This window comes from Sciurus carolinensis, chromosome 3 (assembly GCF_902686445.1).
Source record: "Sciurus carolinensis chromosome 3, mSciCar1.2, whole genome shotgun sequence".
Taxonomy (NCBI): Eukaryota; Metazoa; Chordata; class Mammalia; order Rodentia; family Sciuridae; genus Sciurus; species Sciurus carolinensis.
The window spans coordinates 14840440-14863349 of record NC_062215.1 but is presented as its reverse complement, the minus strand read 5'-3'; the positions used below and the strand labels follow the sequence as shown (position 1 = coordinate 14863349).

Here is a 22910-nt window from a genome sequence, read left to right as displayed (position 1 = left end):
TACTTTAAGGAAGATGCTGGCTAGTGAGACTCGTGAAGAATCAAACTAAGTATTCTGGGAAGGACAGAGTGTTAGCATATACAATTAGCTAACTACTTGGAAATCTATTTGAAGCTGGTGCCAGATTTCCCTAGAAGAGAATCCTAAATCAGGTTTGTGCATTATACCAGGTAACATAGTATTCCTCTGGATCCCCTTTCCCAGAGTCTGAATGGGGAGTTCATTTCTTGAATTGTGGAGTCTGTATCAAGAAGGAGGAAAATCTTGCTGCACATGTTGGCTCACACCTATAATCTCAGCAAATCTGGAGGCTGAGCAGAAAGATGGCAAGTTCAATGTCAGTCTGGGCAATTTAGCAAGACTCCCATCTCAAAATAAAAAACAAAAAGTACTGGGGATGTAGCTCAGTGGCAGAGCATTCCTGGGTTCAATCCCTGGTTCCATCAAAAAAAAAAAAAGAGGGAAATCTGGCCTTATCAAACATTTGTGTTGTATCTATTACCCTAATGTTGAGACACTGCTGCTACTAAGGAGCCAGATTTTCCCTTTTCCATACAAGCAGAATTGTATTAAACTGAGCTACTCTGTGAAGGCTCAGAGCTGAGCTTGGGGAGGTGTAAGCATTAGTCCTCCTACTAAACCTGTCTGTGAGTGGTAATATGTCTCCTGAGGAAATGGCAGGAAAAACTGTGTTGCTGTGGCATTGACTTTGACTCACTGAATAATTTCTGGAACTCAAGCAAACATTAATAGTGTTTCCAAGCTAAATGTCTATAAATGAATTTCAGATTTCTGTGGATAATTACAGATAATTGGTGGATATGTTTTCAGTATACTGGTTGAGGAGAACCAGCACCCCACCAAGGAGACCCTGTCCAGAATGTCCCTGGAATCTGAGTGCCCTGGAGTCTGAAAAATTCTGCCATCTTGTCTTCTTTTCCAGAGACCTTGTATAGATTAAAGGAATGGAGAGCAGCAGCATTGTCCTTTGTAGAACAGTAAAGATTGACAATGAGTAGTAATTCAGTCTTTTCCCAAGCATAAGCCTGTGATTAATGTGTGGAGGCAGGGACTAAATGCTGAGCCTTTTGGACCTTTTCTCCATGTTGTAGGGAGACATGTATGGAAATTATTTTCCTGGCTAAGAATCCTGGGTAATAAGATTTCTATAGCTATCCTGTTTATCTTGAAAATGGACAACACAGCCTCACCCCACCTAGATTCTGACTTCCTTCATTCAGCAAGCATAATGTACCATTTGGTGGGCGGGGTAAATGTGGCAGTGGAGCATGTATAAGGGCAAGGGTAGTGGGAGCACAGAGGAGGGATCACTGATTCTGCTCAGGAGAGGAGGACTTTCACAGCAAAGGGAACATCTGAGCTCGCACGCTATATATAGAGGCAGACTTTCCAGACACAGAAAAGAGCCCTACCAGGCATGATCATAAAAGAGTGTGGTGGGCTTCAAGAACCCCAGGCACTTTGGAGCATGTGGGGTGGTGTGGATGCAGCAAGAAAAGGGGGCAGAGCCAGGAAACAGAGAGAGGATTTTTAACTGGGATGACCTGAGAAATACTTTCTGGGGAGGAACTTTTCAGCTAGACTTGAGAGATAATGGAGGATTCCATAGGTAAGGATGAGCTGAGAGGGCTTTTAGACTGTACCTCTGCAGAGCTCACTGTCCTTCACGTCCAGATAGGCTCATGCATTTGGAGAAAGGATACCTGGGTTGCTTTCTGAGAAGCCCTGACTCGGCTTAGTTGTACTTTTTATTGTTTTTGTTTTGTGTGGGTATGAAATGTTGGGGTTTGAACCCAGGGTCTTGGACATACTAGACAAGTGCTGTACCACTGAGCTACACTCTGAGCCCTTTTAATTTTGAAACAGAGTCTTACTAAGTTGCCCAGACTGGCTAAAAACCTACGGTCTTCCTGAATAGCTGTGATTACATGCATGCACAACCATGCCTGGCATGCACAACCATGCCTGGCATGCACTTAGGTTTTTCTGGTAGGCTGCCGAAAATCTTCATTCCTTGTACCCTTCTCCATTATAATGCTTACCACATTATTTTGTTATCTTATTTCTGTCCCATTAAACTACATTTTTATTCATTCATTACCAAAATCTCTGGTGTGTCAAAAACATGAGAAATAAAAAAGGCATGGGCTCTCTTCCTGAAAACAGACATTTTCTGTTTGTCACAATGTGATGATATATAAGTCCAATATGTGACCAAAAGATGCACAGTACTGTGTGTATAGATGAGAGATAGAACCTGACCAGAGGGCCGTGAAAGCCTTATACTACTACCTAAAGCACAACAGAGGGTTCCAGGCAGGAGGTACACACATGTAGAAGCCTGATGACTGGAGGGTGTTTAGACAACTATTTGAGAAAGAAAAGAAGTCCTGATAGAGAGCTAGGAACAGAATTAGACTGAAGAGAGGCAGAATCATGTGGACCATGGTAAAGATGTTAATCCTTCTGTCTAAAGCAGTGAAAGGCCACTTCAGAGTCTTAAATGGGTGATGTTATGTATTCAGATTTGTATTTTGGTAAGATTGCTGTGGCTATAGTGTGGAGAACAGATTGGGTCAAGAATGGACCCAAGGGAACCATATTAGGATAATGCAGTAGTCCAGGTAAAAGAAAACAGAAGCTTCATTAGGCTGGTAACAGTAGTGGAAAGGAGGAACAGGAAGATCTGAGACTTGTAAAACTGATAGAACATGGCATGTCAGTGATTCTCAGAATGTGGAATAGGAACTCTGGGGAGCTCTTAACCCTCTTAGGAGATCTATGAGGTCAGAATTACTTTCAGAATCATGCTAAGACCTGATGCCCATTATCTCACAAATGAGTAGTGGAGTTTTCCAGAGGTTATGTGCTTAAGGTGATGTCATCCTTCTGATGACTAATGGAATGTGTGCTTAAGTATTGTGTTTTTTAAATTTCTGAGTTTGCAGGGTGTGGTGGCGCAGCCTGTAATCCCGGCTGGATCACAAGTTCAAGTCCAGCCTGGACAAATCAGTGAGAATTTGTCTCTAAAATAAAAAACAAATAAAAAGGGCCAGAGGTGTGCTCAGTGGTAGAGCATTTGCCTAGCATGGGTATGGCTCTGGGTTTAAGCCCTAGAACCACACACACCAAAAGGGGGAAAAAGAAAGAAAGAAGAAAATTCTGAGCTTTAATATCTAAAATGATAAATGTCAGTTGACCTTGTTGGGACTCTGAAAATGATACCTTGAAGTGTGGTGCCGTGGCATGCTGAGTACTTTGAACTGAAGGACACTGGAAGGGCCTCAGAAGCAGTGTCTTTCTGACATTTGTCTGCTCCTCTTGTATCCTGCTTCCCATTCTCCTCTATAGCAGACAACAGAAATTGGAATTCTCTTTTCCCCAAAGCACATTATGGAAATTAACCCCTCTTTTTTACAACCAGCCATAAAACCTAAAAGGATTCCTTCTGCAGTGTTTCTGTGTAAGAGCTGATCGTGAAGAAATTCCAGAAGGGGTGATGCCCTGTACCACAAAGAGAGGTTAAGAAGCATCGGAACAGGCAGGGCTTTGCTGGGTTGCCCTCCTCAGTCTGTTACCATTAGGTATACCCATTTTGTCTAATCATATTTCTACATTGTGGTTCACTCTTCATTGATTTCTCAGCGTAAAAATAGTTTGCCCTGGGTCTTTGGATCTTCATTCTAAAGACTCTTGTGTTATATGAAACTTTGATTAAATAAAATTGCTGTGCTTTTCTCTTGTTAACCTGTCTTGTTGTAGACATGTATATCCTCGGTTTTAAAGCGTTAAAAGGGTTCTAAGACTAAAAGACTTAAGTAATACTATGGTATTGGATTGAATTTTCAGGTGTTGAGAGAAAAGTAAGTTACTGGCTTATGGCGCTGACTAAATGGCACTGCCTTTCACTAAGGCAGGGATACAAGAAGAGAGCCTGATTTCAATTGCTAGGAAGAGGCAGAACTCATGTTTTAGGCCTCTTGATGTTAAAGTACCTTTAAGACAGCCAAGAGGAGATGTCAAATGAGCAATTAGATATATAAGTCTCGAACTCAGAGGGGAGAACATCAGAGCTGAGAAGGAAAAAAAGAAAAGAAATTGTCAGTTTGAAACCATGGACCCAGAGTGACTGAACAGAGACTGTAGAATGAGAAGAGAAAAGGGCCTAGGACTGAGCCTTGGGAATCCAACATTAGGATACACTTGGAAGGAAGAGAGGATGAACCTGCAAGGGACAGAGGAAAGGAGCGACTAGAGAGGTGGGGAGGAAATTAGAAGTGTGAGGAGTTGGCCTGACATGGAACCAGCCAAGTTGGACAGGACAGAAGGGTAAGAGACATAAACTTGCTGAGTACTTGTTATGAACTGGTACAGTATAAGGCTTTCTAGAAGTAAAGGGAAGCAGGAAGAAAGAGGAGTCAAGGTTATAGCATGAAGGACTGCTCAGCAAAGTGCTTGCAGTAGAAATGGGGTCCAAGAAGCCACTGGTAAGTAAGCCGTAGCAATTCAGTCTCCCACCCAGCTCTTCTCCCTTCACCCTTCAACAGTAACACATCTAATTGTTCTGTGAGGGCAGTGTACAGGCCATGCAGCTCCCACTGCAAGGGTTCCAAGGTAGAGAAGCACTAGGTAACCCAATTTTAGATATCTCTATTTGAAATTCTTCCTTATATTGAATTGAAAAATGAATTCTCTGCTCTTGAGCAACTCAGATAACATAGATAACATCTTTCAATGACAGTTTTTCAAATATTTGAAACAAGCTATCTTTTTCATCCTTTATTTTTTCTATTATAATATACATACCTTGAGTTCCACTTTTAAAAATCAATCTGTTAAACTAGTTCATGCTAAAAACAAACAAAAACTAAACAAACAAAAAACAGGCTGGGTTGTTGGTGCATGCCTATAATCCCAGCAACTCCAGAGACCGAGGCAGGATAATTACAAGTTCAAAGCCAGCCTCAGCAACTTAGTGAAACCCTGTCTCAAAATAAAAAGTGCTGGGGATATAATTCAGCAGTAAAGCACTAGATTCAATCCCCAGTATAAATAAATACATACAACAATACATATATACATATATACCTTCTAGGAAATGAATTAACCCAAAAGGGTTAAATCTCACTGTGGAGAGATTGCCACATGGATGGAATTTCCCTGTGTGAAGATGTCCTTCCTCCTGTCTTTGCATATGGAAATTCTACCAAGGGACAAGTCCTTTAGTTGAGGCCAAGCTGAAGCACCATTCTTCCATAAAGTTGGGTGATGCCCTTAAACCATGTAGCCAGGCCTCAACTAAAAGACTTGTCCCTGTGTATTCTGACTTCTGTTTTTCCTAGTGTATCTCATGAAGTACCTTTGCTTGTTCATACACCATCTTTCTCTTTTTCTTGCCACTTTATCCCAAATTGAGGCAAGCCAAACAGCAACCCCTAAAATGAGTGGAGTTGATCAGTCCTTTCAAGGAGTTGGGTAGTAAAAGAGAGGTAGGCTAATAGCTTAGGGAGCAGCTGGAATGAGGTGAGGATATTGTCAGGCTAGAGATGTAAGCAGTTTGTGAAGGTAAGTAAAGATGGCTGAAAAGAAGAAAGCCAAGGTGAAAAGACTAGGGGGAAGTTGGACCCTGCAGCGAGGATCGCAGAGTCCGGTAGGAGGGCAGTAGTGCCTTGGCCAGAAGAGAAACCTCTGCCTCAGAGGGAGGAGGAGGAAAAATAATCAAGCGAAGGGAGAAAAGGAATGCTGACATTGTGGGGTGACTTATGATAGTGATGGTTGGGCAGTGGAGAGCTAGAGCGCTGAGTGTAGTACAAACTTCCAGTCCTGGGGCAGGTTTGAAAGGGTCAAAGCCAGACTGCAGAGGTGGCAGTTTATACATAGGAAAAGAAAATGATCAGCTTCCTTCACTGCCAAAGGGTTTTTTCTCCTTCTTGCTATAAATTCTCCTGCCATACTAGATGAGGCCAGAAACTGGTTAGTGGTGGTAGCAACTTCAGAATATAATGGGAATTTTGGAAGTTGAAACACATAAGATGTTCTTAAGGTCTTGTGAGAGGAAAATGTTTAGAAGCACTGTTCTGCTCAATGTGGTCCAGGATGAGTATTTTGAGAAATATTGGTTACAAGTTTTTTCTTTCTTTTTTTTTTTTTTTTTTTTTTTTGGCGGGAGTTACTGGGGATTGAACCCAGGAGCACTTAACCACTGAGCCACACCCCCAGCCCTTTTTTATTTTATATTTTGAGACGGGGTTTCCCTAAGTTGCTTAGAGCCTCACTAAGTTGCTGAGTCTGGCTTTGAACTTGTGATCCTCCTGCCTCAGCTTCCCAAACCACTAGGATTATAGATATGCTCTACCACACCTGGCTGGTTACAACTTTCATTCTTTTTTTTTTTTTTTTTTTTTTTTTTGGTATTGGAACTTGAACCCAGGAGCACTTAACACTGAGCCACATCCCAAACAATGAACCACATCCCAGTCCCATTTTTTTTTTTTTTTTTTTGGTGCTGGGGATCGAACCCACGGCCTTATGCTTACAAGGCAAGCACTCTACCGACTGAGTTATCACCCCAACCCCCCAGTCCCATTTTTAAAAAATTTTGAAACAGGATCTCACTAAGTTGCTTAAGGCCTTGCTGCTTTGCTGAGACTGGTCTTGAACTTGTAATTCTCCTGCTTTGGCCTCGCAAGTCACTGAGGTTACCATGCCTGGCTTGGTTACAATTTTCTATGCCCCAAGAGAAAAAAAAGATTTAGAAATATCTCTTTGTACTTGAAATGACCTGACATGCACATTAACACTGACCCAGAGCCCTAGAACTCCCTGTGGAGGCAACTTCCTGACTGCATCAGCTTCCTGGTGAGGGTTCTCCTTTGAGAAGGGACAGAATCCAAGCTTTCAGCTTAAAGCCCCATCGAAAGAATCAGCCATATCCTAGGGTGAGAGTTTATCTGACTCTGCTTATCGAATTAAGGAGGCTAGCAGAGAGTGGTATACCCCAGGAGGAATTCAGACAGCTGGCAGCCTAACCCCCATCCCTTCTCCTTATGTACAGAATGCTTTCAGGGAAAGCTGTGAGACACTCTGAACTAAGGACTGCTCCTGTGCCCTTCTGCTTCAGCTGGTGCAAAGATGGGCCCCTTAGCACAAATGGCCTAATGAAGCTAGAGCAGCAAGATCAGGGTAGAATACCAGGAAAGCATGACCAGAGAACCTGTTCCCCTCCCCCTGCCTGTGCTCGCCTCCTGGGGGCCACCGAATGAGCCGAGCCTTGCACAGCAGAGCCTTCTGCTATCCAGCTCACTGTCATTGCTGGTAAATATCTGACCATCAGCATCATATAGCCCAATATCTTGGCCTTGTTTACCTCCTGTCCCACTTGTTCTTGACTGCTTGTTGTGCATCTCGTTGGCTCCCAATTTCTGAAATGAAGATAAAAACAAAACTGAAAATACCCTGGAGCAGTTCTGCCAACTCCTGGTTTTTCCATTCGCTTCCTCTGATAGCCATTGGTTTGGGGAGACTTCCCTTTCCTGCTCCAGGCCGTGGGCCTAAGCACAATAGCCCCTGGCATGTTGCCCATCAGATAACAAGGCTGGCTCTCTGCAGGCCGTAGTGTGGATTGGAAAAAGTGAAAGTCTCTGGCTGGAAATAAAAGCTTAGAAAACCTTTGCTATTTTCCCTCTCCTGTTTCTCTCTTGGCTTTGCATGGGCTAGTCCCATCCAACCTGCAAAACCAGGAGATAGTTCAGTGGAGCTAGTGAAGGTGGGGATGGGTGTCGGGAGGACCCTGAAAGTTTGACCCCAGGGAGATCTCACCCCAGACACTCTGTAACAGATGGGAAATTCACCCTGTTTAGGGATAGTTTGGACCAATGTCTGATATTTCATCAATAAGGAAGAATTTTTCTTCCTCTTTAGTCAATTCCTTTCAAGAGATGTTTTTTATTTCTTCTAGGTAAAATGTATAATACCTTTTCGCTCAAGCATATTGATCAGGGTTCAGTTTCACAGAAAAGAATCCATTTTAGGAAGAAGAGATTTAGTGCACAATCTACTCGTGGAATGAACCATTGGGAGAGTGAGAGAAGCGAGCTCTAGGTTCAGACGCACCACAGATTTTCTTTGTCTTTTATAGTTGGGAAGTCACCAATCCAGAAGCCCTATGCCTCTTGGTTCTGGTCCATATCACATACACAGGGATCCCTGCACTTCTGTGACTTTGCCCAGAAACAGTAGGAATGGCAGGAAGCCTCTAAATCTCACACAGGTATATTTGATTAGGTGAACCTAAAGGAATCTTAGAAATGTAACTTTTAGCTAATTAGTTTCTGAAGAACAGGAAGAGATACCAGACAGAATGGATCTTGAGTGTAACTCGTACCTGCCATATAAGTTGAAGGAAATAAATGAGATTCTGCTGAGTTCCTACTATGAGGTTATATCATAGGTTACACATGCCACCACATTTATAACTTCCCCCAAATAGTTCTGGGATAGATAGTTCTTTCCAATTTTTGCAGATGAGGAAATTAAGATGAGAATTTAAATCATTCAGCTAATGGGTTGGCAAAGCCAAGTTCACTTAATCCCAGAGCTTAGGCTTTCTTTGATACACCTTGCTTATCTTCTTAGGGTTGCCTCTACTGCATGGACCTAATTTCCACAGAACCTGGGGACTACCAGAGTGTTATCTACAGCCAAAAGCAGGAATCAGGCACTGGACTAATGTTGCAAATGTTAGCAAGATTAAATATTGTTCTGTGTTTTGAGTCATGGCAAACATAGCTTAAGAAAACCTTCATGTTTTCATGGTTGTACTGGAATTTTGTGTTACAGTGCAAGGGATGTGGCCAGGTACTTTGGTCTTTGATATCTGGGCCACTTGGAAAGTTTCTTATACTTGGTCCAGATTCTCTGCCCCCACCCCCCCATCAAATCTTTGCCTCTGGGCTCTCAAAATGGCATTTTGTATCCCTGGCCCCCTCCTCGTGAATAATCATGGACAAAACAAGTTTGAATTTGAGCTGTGTAAAACATAGCACTCTTTCTCTCCTGTACTGTCAAGAAATCCCCACACTTGTTGAGTTTTGTGGCACATCCTGTGGTCCCAGTGACTGAGGGGGCTGAGCAGGAGGATCACAAGTTTGAGACTAGCCTCCACAATTTAGCAAGACCCTAAGCAACTTAGTGAGACCCTGTCTCATAAAGGGCTGGGGATGTGGCCAGTGGCTAAAGGGCCCCTGGGTTCAATCGCTGGTACCAAAAAAATTTAAAAATAAAAAGGAAGCCATACACAGTGGCTCACACCTATAATCCCAGTGACTCAGGAAGCTGAGGCAGGAAGATTGCAAGTTCAAGGCCAGCCTGTCTCAAAATAAAAAATAAAGAACTGAGGATGTATCTTAGTGGTAAAGCGTTCCTGGGTTCCATCCCCAGTACTATGAAAAAAGAAAAGAAATCCCCACACAAGTCTCTTTTCTATTCCTTCCAGAAAGACTATCACATTTCTCCATGGAAGGGATCTCCATCCTCTCTTGTAAATCTCTCATGGGGGGCAGTTGGAGGAAAAGTTTTGCCTTTTGCTCCTATATTGAGCAGCATGCCTGCCCTTTTTGGAAACGAATGTCTCAAAATTACCTTGGCTGAACTGCACTGGGAGTCAAAAGCCTGTTTTCTAGCTACAGTCCCACCATTAAGTCACTTTAAGACTTTGGGCCTCAGTTTCCCCTTCTGTACAGTATAAGTGATAATCATGCACCTCCACTGCAGGGGTGTTGTGAGAGTTAAGTGAAAGATAACAGTGTTGAGAGAGAATTGCCTTGCTTGGTTTCATTGCTCTGTTACTTCACACCTGAACATCCCTAAATTTATACTCAGAGCTGCTTCAGTTTCTGCCTGGGCTTAAGAACTCATGAACAGACACTTCAATGGGCTGTTTGCGATCTTGTGAAAGGAATGATTCAGGTACTGCTTTACCTCAGGACTGGTAGCCTCTAACCTGTGATGACATGTTGAGTGCCTATTTTCGGAGAAATGTTTCTGGCAGCTGCTGTGGAGTCAGGTGAGGAAGCCACATTAATGAGGGCCCCACGTTAGCCTTCCTGCCCCAGACACATCCTTGGATTGATGCCTCCAAGAAACAATTGGAAGTTTTTGTTTGTTTGTTCGATACAGGGGATTGAACCCAGGGGTCCTTAATCACTGAACCACATCCTCAGCTCTTTTTATCTTTTATTTTGAGACAAGGTCTCACTAAGTTGCTGAGGCAGGCCTTGAACTGGTGACCCTCCTGTCTTAGCCTTCTGAGTTGTTGGGATTACAGGTGTGCACCACCATGCCTGGCTCACTTGTAAGTATTTTTGATGGCAGATTTATCAGGTGTCATCTACATAACTGAATGAGCCATAGGTTCTGATCATTTGACATCATGGAGAAGAATGAAGGAGTTGGTCTTTTGAAGGACAGCTTAAGCTCCTTAGACGCTGTCTCAAAGAGCAGAGCACCATTCTTTTTCTCCTTATAAGCGCCCTTGGGATAGTAGGAGGAGCATCCCTAACTCAGGGAGTTTTGTTGAGCCCCAGCAATTTGTCAGACCCGCCCTCTCCTCCAGGGTGTTCGAAGAACATAGCTGGACTTGTTAGCATCCTCTGCAGTAGATGTGCCACCTCTCCTTCCAGGCTGTGCTCCATATATCCCAAATTTTCCTTCTGAAACTGGTTTCTATTAAGAAAGGAGGGAAGGACGGGGAGCTCAGTTGGTAGAGTGCTTGCCTCACATGCACAAGGCCCTGGGTTCAATCCCCAGCACCACATAAATAAATCAATAAATAAACATTTAACAAACAAACAAACAAAAAAAGATGCTGGGGATATAGCTCAGTTGGTAGAGTGCTTGCCTCACATGCACAAGGCCCTGGGTTCAATCCCCAGCTCCAGAAAAAAAAAAAAAAAGAAAGAAAGAAAGGAGGGAGTTGGCATTGGCTGTTCCCACCTTTCAGAGGAGAATGAGTTAGATTCTTACCCATATGTTGTTGCAGCTGCATTTCAGAAAACCTAGTGTGCTGTAGCCCTGAACTAGACCAGAGAAACCAACCATTAGTGGCAGGCTTCTTTGTTGAGGAATGGTACTTCTGCTATTCCCAAAGTCTTAAGAATTGCCAAGTCACTGGGGAGAGGTGAGGAGTGTAAGATAAGGGTACTTAGGGGAGGGCTGTTTTGTTTCAGGTTTTCTATATGACTGGATAAATTTGTTACCTGCCTGGTGAACTTAGAAAAGGAAAATGTTGGCCTTGCTTTTGTCTTCTCTCATTATGGAAAGCAGAGAGTCAATCACAAAGGGCTCTGGGCTAGGGGTGGAGAAATCTGATTTCCCAGACTCAAAATCCCTTATGCTGGAAAAGTACTGATTAATGATTTCTAAAGCATCTCTGTACACGTGTGTCATTCCATGATATTAGAATGATAAACTATTCCATCTTACAAACCGATATATAATGTAAGTCCACACATGTTGGCTTAGTATTCTGTCACCTGTAAAATAGGTATGATTTCTCCTTCCTAAAATTGTTGGTATATTTTCTTGAGAAATGTAAAGCTCTCTGAATTCAGTTACCTCCTCTGTTAAATAAAGCAAATGCTTATGTCTCAGGATTATAGAAAGAATTAACAAATGTAAAAGTACTATATAGAGTACCTGACCCAGAAAATGCTACCCAAACCTCTGTTACAGGGATGTTGAAAGTCAAATGAAGTAATTACTGAATGTTCAATAAAAAGTAAAGGAGTACTTAAATGCAAAATAATATGATTATTTTTAGTAGTTAGGAAGGATAGAAATGTGTAGCTATGAAACAGGCAGCCCCTTGCTGCTGGCCAGAATGTCAGGGGGCTTTCTTACCTGATTCACATTTAGAACAAGTAGGGGGAGACACTGACTGGGGGGACAGGGCGGCAGAGGGAGATGCCTGGGTATATCCAGTTACCTTTCTCTGGATCCCAGATTAAAAGTGCTGCTGGGACCTAAAGCTCAAGAGGATTAAGCTTTTTAGCTTAAATCCATAGTTTTGCTTTCCACAGTTTCATTTACCACCAGTCAGCTGCAGTCAAAAAATATTAAATGAAAAATTCAAGAAATACACAACTCATAAGCTTTAATATACACACCATTCTGAGTAATGTGATGAAATCTTGTGCTTTTCTGCCTGGGGTGTGAATCATCCCTTTGTCCATTTGCTACCTGCTAGTTACTTAGTAACCACCTCAGTTATCAGATTAACCATCACATTTTAACAGTGCTTATGTTCTAGGTAACCCTTATTATATTTAGTAATGGTTCCAAAGTACTAGAGTAATGATGCTGGCAATTTTGTTAGAATATTGTTGTAATTGTTCTATTATGATTATTATGATTATTATTAGTAGTAGTAGTAGTCTTACCATGACTAATTATAAGTTAAACTTCATCATGCATATGTATATATAGGAAAAAACACAGTATATATCAGCCTTCCGAGGCTTCAGGTATCTGCCGGGGGTATGCCCAAGCATATGGGGAACTACTGTATTGAACCTTTTCCTAGGTTCTTTGCAGATTGGGAGGAAATAATTTTGATGCTCTATAGGGAGAGAGAGAAAGGAGTGGCATTATGAAGGAATAATTATATACATGAATAAGAGCAAATACAAAGCTGATCCGATTGCCAACTCAAATTGATTTCATAGCACTGATTCTGGTTCATGTTTTGTTCCCGCTTCTTAGTTACGTGTGCTGTGGCACATGCTCCACCTCTGGAGTTTGCTGCTGCTGCTTTTTTTTTTTTTTTTTTTTTTTTGTACTGGAGATTAAACCCAGGAGCACTCCACCACTGAGCTATGTCTCCAGCCCTTTTTATTTATTTATTTTTTTAGCCAGGGTCTTGTTAGGTTGCTGAGGCTAGCCTGGGTCTTGCCATCCTCCTGCCTCAGCCTCCCACGTAGGTGAGATGATAGACATGCACCGCCACACCCTGCTTGCTTCCTGTTAGGAAGGGACTTTGCCTCGGGGAGCTGGAGAATGCTGGACTTGGGTGACATAACCCGTCACAGCCCTGGCTTCTAGGCCTCAATATCTCAAACTGGCCCCATACCTGCTCCTCTTGAGCCTCGTGTCCTAGGCTCTGTTGTTAAAAACTTTGTTTCTGTGCTCTAGGCTCCCAGAACCCTGGCCGAAGCTCACCTCCCCCTGGCTATGTGCCTGAGCGGCAGCAGCACATTGCCCGACAGGGATCCTACACCAGCATCAACAGTGAGGGGGAATTCATCCCAGAGACCAGCGAGCAGTGCGTGAGTATGGGGGCCAAGCGTGTACCCATGGACTGTGTCAGACCAGAGTTATGACCAGGGGTTCTCAGTGGGCACAGTGTAGACCTGAGGGACTTGAACCATCCAATAGCTTTTATAAGCCAGGTCTGCCCAAATATTGGTCATTCATTTCTAGGAACCAAATATTAATTCTTACCAAAGTTGAAGTTTAAACTACCTAGCCGTGGTCTTGGGTGAGCACTCGACAGTTTCGCTCTTCTGAGGTCCCCTCAATGGTCCCCTTGCAGAACACCATTCTGCTATTTATGATGACCCTGGCAAATGCCTATCTTCATTTCAGCACAGTGAGTTTTAACATTTAACCAATCCTAAACTGACAGATTGTGTTTTTCATTGGCTATGTTTTAGCTCTGCTATTTCTTGATAAAAGGGAGAAAGTAAACTATATCCAAATCACCTTTTAGGATTGGTTAAGAGTGACCTTCTGTGATGATAGACAGCTGTATTAGTTACCTGTCGCAACATAACAAATTACAACAAACTTAAAATCTTTAAATGACTTATTGCTTTAGTTTCCCTGGATCAGTTGTGACTCATTGGTCACCTTGGGTGTATCCACTATGATGGTTCATCCATTTTGATGAATGACTTTTTATCTAGGGGCTTACTTGCTGAAAATAGCAATGTGGCCTAGCAAACCCAGCAAGGGTGAGATTTCAGGCTTCATTCTGGTCTTTTCAGTGAGCTTGCTTTAGTTACAAAGAGCAAGATCTGCTCTTATAAGTTTCTGCAATTTGGTTTGAGAAGGGGAAATTTCTTAAGGGTAAAATGTCCAACAGAAGGGCCAGTACCGTCACATAGAATTTTACAAAAAACAATTCCTGTAATGTTTCTTTCTTTAAGAAAATAAACTGTATAGTCTATGAGAAGTCCCTTACACTTCTCCCCTCTGTACTCCTGCCTGCTAGATAAATTCATGTTTGGAACAGTGACTCAGAACGCCTTTAGCTGCATATTCTTTTCCTGGGCATTTTCCTGACTGTCCTATTTATCTAACTATTTCACTTCTGCATACCTGCTTTCTAGAGGTGACTGGGTGTGAAATCCCAGATATTGCCAACAAGTTCCGTTGCCTTTTGTTTCTGTCATTCCCTGTGGTCTTATACCCTGGCCCCTTCACATTTTTTTTTTTCCTCCCCTTTCCCTGCCTGGAAAACATAGGAGAATTTGACTCTTAGTGAGTATAGACTTTTAGAAAGAGGCAGCTGGGGACTGTCAAGGTCCTCCCCCAGTCCCTACCCCTTCAACTGAAGCAAATTGTTCCTAGTAACAGGCCATTCAAGATAAACCAAAACAGCATAGTATATAGTGAAAGAATATTCACTAAAAAGTGAAACCAAGATAAGTTTATTTTGTTTTTTCTTTAATCAGATTTAGGTAACAGTTGCATCTATTTGCTGATTTTTAGAATGAACAAAGCATGATTCATGTTAATTTTTTGGCTTAGAAAAATTACTGACAGAAGCTAGCTAGCACAATGTAACTTCCTTTACTTCCCCTTTGACTCTGCAGCACTATCAAAATGAGGGTCATTGTTGCAAAAGCATTCTGGAACTCAGCAGTTTTTTTCAAGGCCTCTTGAACCTTTGGTATTTTTTCTCCATCACACCTGCTGTGTTGTTGTACTCATCCATTTTCTCTTTTCTGTTCACTGATCTAACTTTGCCAAATATGCACTTGCTGTATTTGGAGCAGTTCTTTCCCATGTTGGTTTTATCCACTTGGGGAATTTTGTATCCTTACCAAGATTTGAAATTTTACTTTGCAGTTAATTTGCATTGATGGACAGATTTTTAAAAATCACATATGTAATATGACCTAAAACATTTGAAATTATGGGTGGGGATGGACCCTAGTATGGAAAAAGAGATTTTAGATGGAAACAAATTATGTAAAATGTTATCGATTTTTCATAATTCTAATATTTTCTTTCCTGTGTGAAGTTTAACTTTGGAGCTAAGGTAATGCATATAGTCAGTTCTGTGTGTCCATGGGTCCCATGTCTATGGATTCAACCAAATGCACAATGAGTGTATTTTGTCTGTACTTATCGTATATGGATTTATTTATTTATTTATTTATTTTTGCACCGTGGACTGAACCCAAGGATGCTTTGCCATTAAGCTACAACCCTAGCTCTTTCTTTTTATTTTGAGACAGGGTCTCACTGTGATGCTAAGGCTGCCCTCAAAATTGCAATCCTCCTACCTCAGCTTCCCAAGTCACTGGGATTACAGGCTTGCACCACTGGACCCAGCATGGACTTTTTTTTTTTTCTTGTCATTCCTTAAATATTTCAGTATAACCATACTTATCTTAGACATGATTTAAAGTACACAGGAGTATATGTGTGGACAATATGCTAATACTGTGCCATCTTATGTAAATGGACTTGAGATCCTCAGATTTAAAAGGGAACCTGGAACCAATCCCCAGTGGATAGCAAGGAATGACTGTACTCTGAAATTGAATACCCTAGAGCCCCCGCTCTCTGTAAAGAGAAAACAAAGGGGAGGACCTTCAAGAAATTGGTTGGTGGGGGCGAACTATTCTGAAGGCTTTTTGTAATTGCACTAGACCAGGGGCCAGAGAAATACTTCAATCTATGTAGACATCTATACCTCTGTATTGGAACTAGGAACTGGGAAATTTTATTCTAATACCAGCTATGCACTGACTAGTTTTATGACTTTAGACAAGTCTCCTAACCTTTCTTAGCCTACAGTGCTCATCTATGAAATGAGGCAGTGCTTGTTTTTGTAAATTATGAATTATGGAGTGTAAACAGAAGCATTAGGGTCCCACCCAAACTCACTGGAAGCCTCTGCAGGGTAGTACCATCTCCAGCGCCAGGCGCCAGTGTTGATGAGCCAAGAAAATGCCAACAAGAAAAGCTGCGTCTCTGCTTTGCCCTCCTGGCAAAACTCCTTGGGATGCCAGCCAAGCATTTTTCTCCCTCCTGGAAACTTGCCACTCAAACTACAGGGGAGAATGGTACCTTACTAACCGTTCTTCCCACTATATGGGGAAACAAAGGGCACTTTCATATTTAGACAAAAAAGACCATGTGCTGGCCTCAGCTGGGTCATAAAGCCTGGTCACCTGCCTGGCTGGGATTAGGGTTGGGACTGTGGTTTTATTGTATGCTTGCCTTACAGATGCTGGATCCCCTGAGCAGTGCTGAAAATTCCTTATCAGGAAGCTGCCAATCCTTGGACAGGTCGGCAGACAGGTATGGGGCTATTGGGTGACTTGAGTGTTAATAGATAGACTTTTCTTTTTCCTTTTCTCTCTCTGTTTTTTTTTTTTTTTTTCTGGTCATGGGATTGAACCCAGGGCCACTTAAATCACTGAGCCACATATCCATAGCTCCCCCCTTTTTTTTTTTGGTAGTTGCAAATGGACAGAATGCCTTTATTTTATTTGTTTATTTTGTGTGGTGCTAAGGCTAGAACCCAGTGCCTCATAAATGCTAGACAAGCTCTCTGCCACTGAGGTACAGCCCCAGCCCTACCCAGCCCTTTTATTTATTTATTTATATTTTGAGACAAGATATCACTGAGTTTCTTAGGGCCTCACTAAATTGCTGAGACTGGCCTCAAATTTACAATCCTGTCTCCACCTCCAAAGACGCTGGGATTATAGACATGCACCACCACACTTGACCAATACATAGGCATTTTTGAACTGATGGGTTGAGGAAGCGATATTCACTAGTGTGTGTCTCTGATCCAGCCACGGGTCAAAGGCCCAGGGTTCAAGCAGCATGGCCTGTCCTTAGTTTCCCAAACACCATGAAAATGTTTTGCTTGCATAATAAAATGAATATAATAATAGCTTATAAAATAGCAGTTCATTTATTAAGTGCTTGTTGTGTTGTTCTAAGTGCTTTACATGTTTTGATTCTATTCATAATACTTACCGCTCTTGTGCATTTTGGGCCTTTATTGTGATCTAGACTGAGAAACAATGGACTGTTGAGGTTTGCAGAAAAACAAAATTCTCATCCATGGGTTTACTTTCATTTTTTTTTTTTTTTTCTCCAAGTGTTTCTCTGGTGGAATAAGAAACTGGGATATGAAGATCAGAAAACAATACGCAGGCCTCCTCCCGTGTATGGAGTCTTGTTCTTACATTCTGGGAGGAAATGGGCTCTCCTTTAGATAGAACATGGCTCTTTGGCGCTGGCCCCAGCACTGATTCCACTGCTCCCATCCCGGCCTTGTTCTGATCACCTCTGACCAGATGTAGGGTTATGGTCAGAAGCTAGGGGGCAGGTTTGGGTTTTTCGTTTTTTCAATTTGTGTATCTGATTAATTGTTCATGTGGGTACTGATCTGACTGCAGCCAAATTTGTTCTGAGCACTGATACTCGTGGTCTTCCTCTAGGTGTAGTAGAATGCAGTCATAGATGCTTGTTGGTTCCAAGATGCAGCCTTGATTGGGTCTTGCTTTCCAATCAGGGTAGTAAGAAGGCACAAGTGGAAGTGCTCATTGTTATCACTGGCAAGGACTCTTCCAGGACAGGGACAGACTCTGACTTTGGACTATCTCCTGAGCTTTGAGTTAGGAAGAGAGGACAGAAGTTATAGGGAAGGTGGGAAGAAGAAGGCAGCCCCCAAGTTACTGCCTTGAAAGTCTGACATGTGACCTCTCAAAAGGTACTTGTGTGTTAGGGGAAGGGCCATTCAGGTGGATGCTGGGAAAGATAGCTGAATTTAGCCACTTCCCTGGTCTTGGACATTTCTTCCATCTTTCTGTTGTGCTTTGTTTTCTCCTGGTGACTAAAACCCAGTGATCAGAACTGACTTCCCTGAGGTCTGGCCTGACCTGAGTTCAGGGCTCTTGTCTTCCCTCCTGGGATTTAGGAAAGGGCAGATTTGGAGCCAGATAGACCTGTATCCAATTCCAGCTCCAGCAAATATTTTGGTAACTTCAAATAAGCCCCTTGACCTCAGTTTCCCTACCTCTAAAATAGGATGGTGACGACTAATTGAAAGGAAGATGCCTGGTATAACTGCAGAAACACAGACTTTGGAGTCATAGGCCTGGATTTGAAGTCTAACTCTCTTGCTTCCTAGCTCTATCCTTGGGGAAGTAAATAGGAATGTTCATACCTAAACCAGTAGGGTGTCCACGAAGACTAGTGATATAGCACAGCAGCCGTTCAGTAATTGGTACCTGCTATTATATTATTTTTATTATATTTCCTACCTTGCAGAGTTATAAGGGTTAAATAAACTGTGCTATTATTATCTTTGTTACTGCCTGGGCCAGGGATTCTCTTGCAGCTCTTCACTTGTTACATAGGTGGGACAAAAGGCCAAGAAGGGAAGGCAAAGGGGTGTGCAGCCAAGGTGGCATTCAGTAGGGCTGCCATTCGCCACCCTGGGTCGTGTCAGATTTGGGCCTCTGACAAGTGAAGGGTGGAGAAGGCAGGAGATTAGACTCAGGAAAGGGCTGCTTCCCTCCAGCTCCCCTTGCCACCACCTGTGCACATGGGAGACATTTGAAGGGGAAACAATTAGATGCTCTTGACTTCTCTTCTGCCTTCTGGGCTGCACTGGAAATACATTGAGGTCTATTTTGTAATTCTTTTTTGCTCTCTTTAGCCCATCCTTCCGGAAATCACGAATGTCCCGAGCCCAGAGCTTCCCAGACAACAGACAGGAGTACTCAGGTAAGTTCTACAGAGCCTGGGTTGGCAAAGCAGGGAAGTCTGGGTGGGGCCAGAGAGTTCTGAGTTGGGAAGCCAGGGTGTAGAAATTCTCCTGGACTAACTCCTCCAGCGTCTCAAATGACCTAGGAGCTTAAGTGGCTCACTCAAACTGACCTACCCAAAAGCCAGTGACTCCCCTGTCTTACTTAGATCGGGAGACCCAGCTCTATGACAAAGGGGTCAAAGGCGGAACTTACCCCCGGCGCTACCATGTGTCTGTGCACCACAAAGACTACAATGATGGTGAGTGTGCCTCCATGCTGCCCTCTGCTGGCTGCCTTCAGAAAGACCATGCTTAATGCTCTGCTTTGGAAAAGCCACCACTAGTGGGTGCGACCTGGGTATGCTAGGATCTGTGTTCTCTATTCCTGGGGAATCGTGCCTCAATCTTGAGTGAAGAGAGACAGAAAACTAACCAAATGGGGAGGGTGGTATTTATAAACTAAGTTGCTGCTGCTGGGAACTTTGGCCTTCCTTTGTGTCCATGCTGTGCTCTGGAATGCCACCTCTCAAGCGTTCTTTTCTGTAGCAGCAGCAGACACACTGGAGCTGTGGCAGAGGGGGTAGGAGTAGGATGCCAAGGAAAAGGAGACTTGTGTTGGGGATTGGCCTTACCAGTCCCCGGAGCCTTCCCTGTGGCCAGGACTCCCTTAATTTCTGCTTTTGTCTTGATGCTCAAGGTGCTTGGGACAGCAGCCTTTCTGGCATGAGTCATTTGTAAGGGCAGACAGGATGGACCAAGTCAGTGTTGTTTGTCACTTCTAGCTGGTTTGCACGTTCAATCTTGTGGCCTAGGGTCTGACTTGCCCTACTCTGACCCCTTATCTTTTTAGGCAGAAGAACATTTCCCCGAATACGGCGTCATCAGGGCAACCTATTCACCTTGGTCCCCTCCAGCCGTTCCCTAAGCACGAATGGCGAGAACATGGGTCTGGCTGTGCAATACCTGGACCCCCGTGGACGTCTACGGAGTGCAGACAGCGAGAATGCCCTCTCTGTTCAGGAGAGGAATGTGCCAACTAAGTGTGAGGAGTGTCCCTGGCTAGGAGAAGACTGCCAAGGGTGTTCAGATGAGCTGCAGGGGTGGAGGACAGCCTGGCTTCGAGGGTGCTTAGGCTCAGCGTTCTGCTGCTCTGACCCATCCTCCCCACTCAGGGAGCTCCCCAGAGAGGGCAGCACACCCTGGGTCTTAGGCCTGACTCCACTGCTGTGGAACAAGCCATTTCTCTCTGGTCTTTAGTTTTTTCATATTTAAACTGAAAAGCACACTCTTAATCCCTGACATATTAAGATATTTAGGAGCTTTGGAAGTAAAGACCTTTGATCAATGCAGAAGAGCATTTCACCATGACTTTAGCAAGTCCTTTGTTTCTCAGGACTCTGATCTTAAGCCCCCATTGAACAGGGCTCTGGGTCTGCTTCAGGTGGGGTACTAGGCATGGGGGAGCCTAAGCCAGAGCTCTCGTGATCAAGTAGCTGGAGAACAAGGAGGGTCTCCATGAAGAACACACATGCTTTGACACTCTTTCCTGCTGTTCTCCTGCAGCTCCTAGTGCCCCCATCAATTGGCGTCGAGGGAAGCTCCTGGGCCAGGGTGCCTTTGGCAGGGTCTATTTGTGCTATGATGTAGACACAGGACGTGAACTTGCTTCCAAGCAGGTCCAATTTGACCCGGACAGTCCTGAGACAAGCAAGGTATGGCCTTCTCCATTCTCTGACCTCCAGTTCTCCCCTTCCATCAAAAGTGCCTGTCTTGTACCACACAGATGAATTGCTCCCGGTGCTACAGGTTGTCACCCCCATCACTCGTCCTCCCAAGCTCCTTTGCTATCCACCTGGTCCTGGCTATGGGGTGAAGGGTTGATGGTCCAAGGAGCAGCACGCACCTCAGGGAGGATCTAAGACCATCTCACAGTCCCATGCAACCCAAGCTGAGAGGTGACGATCACTGCCACAGAGGGCACTCCCTGCCCCACTCCCCAGGCACCTTTCCCTGCTTACTTGGGCCAGCTCTCAAGGAGAATCATGTGACTGACACCTCAGTTTGAATAGGCAAATGTAGTAGGTGCCTTAACTAAGCCCCCACAACCCCTCCTCCTTTCTCCCTGTCTGCCTTCCTCCACGTGCGAGTGCCATATCTCAAGGATTGACCGGCACTGTGGCTAAGGGTCAGACAGCTAACAGGCCACCTTTTCTCCAGATGAAGTTCCCAAGGCAGACCCCTGTGAAGCACAGTGTAAGGCAAGCCGAGTGGATCTCAGGCAGGCCGGCCCGGGGCTCAGGTGCCTGGGTAACCACTGGCTTCTCCCTAGGAGGTGAGTGCCCTGGAGTGTGAGATCCAGTTGCTGAAGAACTTGCAGCATGAGCGCATAGTGCAGTACTATGGCTGCCTGCGGGACCGCGCCGAGAAGACACTGACCATCTTCATGGAGTACATGCCGGGGGTATGTGCCCCTCGGACATATGAGTCTCCACACAAGAGGAAGCCTGATCTAGGGCAGGGCCTTGGGGTGACCCTTGGCCTGGGTCACCTCCTGAGGCTTCAGAGGTTTGGGAGAGCTAGGTGAGGTTGTGGCAGGACCTGGCGTCAGGAGGGCCCTACCTGTGGCTGCAGTGCGGGTGTGAGGTGAGGCATGTCCTAGCCCAGACTAACCTGAGGTTCGCACTGAGATCTGGTCTGTCCAGTGAGCATAGCCTTCACCTGCAGCAGAGGCCCCTTCTCCTGGATGAGGGTTATCCATTGCTTGAAGGAAGGACTGTTGTTTATGTTTTTCTCCAAGCTGCCTGGCAGCTCCTGGCAAAGTGCCCAACACATCACAAATGGAATTTGGATGAATCACTGCTTTGCTACAGTGCCTGAGGCCCGGAAATAGCCTTGCTCCCTCCCACAGCCATCCCCTGAGGGGACTCCCTCTGCCTCCTTGTGACTGCTAGGGCTCGGTGAAGGACCAGTTGAAGGCCTATGGAGCTCTGACGGAGAGTGTGACCCGCAAGTATACCCGGCAGATCCTGGAGGGCATGTCCTACCTGCACAGCAACATGATTGTTCACCGGGACATCAAGGGTGAGCAGGGCTTAGGCTGTATGGAGTCCTCAAGACCTGGGTTCATGTCCACCATTTAGTGACTGGGTGGGCCGATCACTGAACCATTTTGAACTTTCTGTAAAGTGGGATCCCCCGTTGCTTCCCCAGTTGGGGATTGATGTGAAGATTGAACAATTTGGGAAAATACCATAGTTCAGTGTGAATATTGACCATGAAGACCCGTGATTTCACACTGTAGGTCTGAGGCTTCCCTTCCCTGACTGTGTGCCCTGTGCAGCTCATGTCTAATTCAGTGGTAGCCTCCACCCTCTCAGTAGTTCTCTGTGACTTGGGAGGGAGGATGGATGGTAGAAAATGCAAGAGGGGCCAAGGTGATAGCTTCTCCCTTCCGTGCTTTAGGAGCCAACATCCTCCGAGACTCTGCTGGGAATGTGAAGCTTGGGGACTTCGGGGCCAGCAAACGCCTGCAGACCATTTGCATGTCAGGGACAGGCATGCGTTCTGTCACTGGCACTCCCTACTGGATGAGCCCTGAGGTCATCAGTGGCGAGGGCTATGGAAGGAAAGCAGATGTGTGGTGAGTGCTGGGACATGCCGGGACTCCATATCCCTGCCTGGGCTGTACTGGCTCTGAATTGGAAATGGTTTTGGGAACCTTGCATATGACAGGAGGGAACTGAGGGCCTGCCTTTTGCTGACTGATGCAGCCAGGCTCCGTGTGTGCAGCGCTGATAGTGTTTGCAGTACACAGATGGGTATGTTT

The 22910-nt window shown here is 44.4% G+C and overlaps 1 protein-coding gene and 1 non-coding gene across 5 annotated transcripts in view; both read left to right on the top strand.

Annotated features, from left to right (window-relative positions):
• Positions 1-22910, top strand: part of Map3k3 (mitogen-activated protein kinase kinase kinase 3) — a 64536-nt gene that overhangs the window by 37468 nt on the left and 4158 nt on the right. For all 4 annotated transcript variants that reach the window (XM_047544118.1, XM_047544117.1, XM_047544120.1 and 1 more), the window contains 9 exons: positions 13210-13343; positions 16541-16614; positions 18995-19062; positions 19252-19344; positions 19935-20126; positions 20648-20796; positions 21414-21545; positions 22036-22165; positions 22547-22724. In XM_047544118.1, coding sequence (XP_047400074.1) covers positions 13210-13343; positions 16541-16614; positions 18995-19062; positions 19252-19344; positions 19935-20126; positions 20648-20796; positions 21414-21545; positions 22036-22165; positions 22547-22724 — 1150 coding nt within the window. The remainder of the gene's footprint in view (positions 1-13209; positions 13344-16540; positions 16615-18994; positions 19063-19251; positions 19345-19934; positions 20127-20647; positions 20797-21413; positions 21546-22035; positions 22166-22546; positions 22725-22910) is intronic.
• Positions 10885-10960, top strand: Trnav-cac (transfer RNA valine (anticodon CAC)). Its single transcript has one exon. It is a non-coding gene; the product is annotated as a tRNA-Val (tRNA).